The sequence below is a fragment of the Diorhabda carinulata genome, chromosome 5, assembly GCF_026250575.1.
Source record: "Diorhabda carinulata isolate Delta chromosome 5, icDioCari1.1, whole genome shotgun sequence".
Lineage (NCBI taxonomy): Eukaryota > Metazoa > Arthropoda > Insecta > Coleoptera > Chrysomelidae > Diorhabda > Diorhabda carinulata.
The window spans coordinates 1,255,147-1,258,476 of NC_079464.1; the positions used below are offsets into that span (position 1 = coordinate 1,255,147).

Below are 3,330 nucleotides of genomic sequence, written 5' to 3' on the forward strand. Positions count from 1 at the left end.
TTAAATAAAACAATTAGAGAGGATCGTAGTGAACGTTATTTTATTATTGATTACAGGTAGGCATATGAAAATGTTTATTAATTGAAGAACGTAGAATTTAAAACAATGTTATTAAGATTAATTTCAAGTTCCAAAAAATAGCTGCATATGTATAAAGTACAAAACAAAACATTTTTGTTATCTTGATATCGAGAATTCTGTGGTTTTAATATTTTCAGTTCCTATAGTGTAGGGTGGTCCTCATCCCCAAATATATTTCCTATGAATACCAAAAATAAATTCGAAATGTGAAGTAAATAAGTAATTCTTCCAACAAAGATGAAGGCATCTTGTATTATATAGGTAATCAATTATATATTTATTTCATAGCTATCCCGCAACCTTTGTACGAGTCAATTAAAAGTTACAATTAATTGGCTCAACAGGCGTGGGTGGTTGAGGCCAGTGTTTTGGACTTGAGAAAAGACGATTCTAATACGCGGCTTTTTGTTAACAGATTGTTGTTGTTGCGGTATGTGTTTTGTACCTTCATGTTTAAATTCATCGGAAAGTACACCCCATAAATTATTTATATTTGTTCCGAGAAACCCAGTAGTGAGAAAAACTTTGTTTGATGCTGTTGGGCGTACATTAGTAAAAACAACATCATATTGTTGTGAAGATCATTTTAATGTAAGTAATACAACATATTTAATATTGTGTTTATTGAGAATACTATAATTTCAGTTAAAAGAAGATTCTATAAACTTTTCTTTTTACATGAGAACTGGGAAAAGTCCACGTATTAAAACTGGCATCACACCTCATTTATTTCTACAAGATAGTTGCAAAGATTTCAGTTTTTCACAACTTCAACAAAAACAAGAAATATCATCTGAGGGTGAGGAAAATAGTGAACCTGAACATCCATGCATCTCAACTACATCTAAAAATACTAGAGATGAAATGTACTTGGAGACATTGCCATCTACTTCTAGTACTTCTTCATGGTTACAAACTACATCTAGTGAAGAACAATTTAACAGTGATCTAAGTGAACACGAGGAACAAAATGTAGACTTTAAAAATTTGAGTAAAAAAAGAGAAATCCTTGCGATTGAAATGCAGCCTCGATTTTATTTAGGTTTAACTAGTGAAGTTTACTATTTAGTGAAAATTATATATATTCATAAGCATATATCAGAAAGAGACATACTAGTAGTTTTGAAAAAGGTTAGATTAAACGATACATTTTTTCGATTAGGTTTGGATTATTGAGATTGTACTTTTATTTTTCCTATTAAACTTACTATATATTGCTGTTTGTTTTTAGGTGTATATACATTTTTAACTCTTTTTGAGATAAGTTATGTACAACTAAAAAATGAGAATACAACATTGTGAAACTATTTTATTTATAAATCCTAGTTAACTTTGGAAATACGTAATTTTTCCAAAATAGTAAACTATTTTCAATTAACTCGTTACAATAAATTTCATTACACGTAACATTATGTATATAAATTTTATTATTTGTTTCAAATTCTGGATCTGCAACTGCAAAAATTGCTTTAGTCTTCTTACACATTTTCATTTGCAACTGCATCTGACCCATGTATTTTTCAATAATTTTTCCATCCTTGACAAAATTACTTATACTAGTCAATGGGCATTTCACTTCTAGGACTGCATCACTTGAAATGGCATCAGGCGAGGCTCCAAAGACTGGTAACATATTATTTAAAACAAGTCCACATTTCGTCGTTTCAATTCCACATATATTTTCAATGCATTTTATAACCCTGTCTTCTAATTCTAATCCTCTCTCCATGGCTTTTGTCTGTACAATTTTTGTAGCACCAAAAATTTTCTCGAGTAAAGAACCTTCTGTTTTACATCGGCTTGCCTCATAAATCTTCGAAGCTGTAATTCTTCCAAATCTTAATTCATACCAGTTTGTATTTTTGGACTGGTTTCTTGTAGCCTCGGAAGCAAGTGCATAATCATTTGCATCCATTTTTTTTAATAGTATTCTAAGAAAAATTCTGGAGTTATGTCGATATCAGCATTTTCTATTTGACAATGAATAAATAGCTAGTGTAACGATAAAGTAGGATACAAAGGACCTCTATCCATATTTAGTAACAAACTATCTATGGATTTTCTTTATTATGTTCTCTAAAATTCTCTATTACTACAGATGAGTTTTCATCAGTCATTGATGGAACTTTTACCATCTCAGACAATTTCATAAATTTTTTCAGCGAACCTACTTTCGATAATTCTGATTTCTTCCAATAACATAACTGTTCCGTAGGAGATGGTTCTTCACTTCTCCTATGCAACCAAAATAAAAACGCTATCGTATGTTTACAGCCTCCTTTGGCAGCAGCATAATCCTCACATTCACATAGATTGATTATATTCTCATTCTCATTTACTATGACATTTACATCATAAGCTTTTGAATGTACTTTATCTTCTGGCGTTATTTTTGCTTTGATCAAACAAATATTATTGTTCCTTTTTAATTGCACATATCCAATGGCAGAATCTCCATATGATTGTCTTGCTGATCTAAAATCAAATTAAAAAACATTCAGTATATGAGAAAGGAATTTATTTGCAAATAAACTAAAAATACTAAGTTTATTAAATATTTTAATATGCTATATTAAAAATGAATTCTTAGCTCATGTGTTTTTTTCCACGTAATTCCACACTTATATAGTTTGCATTTTCAACAAAATAATTTGCTATCATTTCTGAAGTAACACGGGGTGAATTGCTTGAATCAGCTTTAATAAAATCAGTTTCAACCTTAGCCATTTTTACACTATTACACAACTATTTTCAATCTTTCACTTTGATAACTACAAAATTCATCAACAAATATGTAAACAAAAATTTGAGGTTATATTTATATATGTTTATTAAAATACAGGGCTTGCTTGCTTTCTTTGTCGTTTTAAAAGTAACAGAAAAGGAAAGACAAAGTAAATAATCAAATGACCAATCAGATTACAGATATAATCACGTCTACCTACGTTATTCAACCAATTAGCATTGAGAACAAGTATCACACCTATGCGAGGTTGCCAAATATTGAACTAGAAACAAAACGCTTTAAAAATTAAATGTCCAATCTTTTTTATCAAATTTAACAGGGTAGACATTTCTTTTTAAAAAAAGTACCGAATATGTGTCGTATAAAATTCGTTGAACTTTCATTATTTGTAATAATTTAACATGACTTTGGTTATAGGAGAATTCCCCATTGTGTACGAAAAACTCTTTTACGGCTATTTTAGGTATCAATCGAAAATGTATCTTCCCTGGCTTATTTCCCAT

The 3,330-nt window shown here is 29.8% G+C and overlaps 1 protein-coding gene across 1 annotated transcript; it reads left to right on the forward strand.

The window, feature by feature from the left end:
• The first annotated feature begins 494 nt into the window (after positions 1 to 494).
• Positions 495 to 2,932, forward strand: LOC130893975 (uncharacterized). The gene is made up of 2 exons (XM_057800443.1): positions 495 to 672; positions 727 to 2,932. Exons 1-2 carry the CDS (start codon positions 514 to 516, stop codon positions 1,255 to 1,257), a joined length of 690 nt encoding a protein of 229 aa, XP_057656426.1. The 5' UTR covers positions 495 to 513; the 3' UTR covers positions 1,258 to 2,932.
• The last annotated feature ends 398 nt before the right edge of the window (positions 2,933 to 3,330 follow it).

Bases quoted from the DNA above. Each gene is read 5' to 3' on its own strand.
- LOC130893975 (XM_057800443.1), top strand. From the start codon at position 514: ATGTGTTTTGTACCTTCATGTTTAAATTCATCGGAAAGTACACCCCAT. The intron at 673-726 runs GTAAGTAATACA...CTATAATTTCAG, and splicing joins GTTGTGAAGATCATTTTAAT to TTAAAAGAAGATTCTATAAA.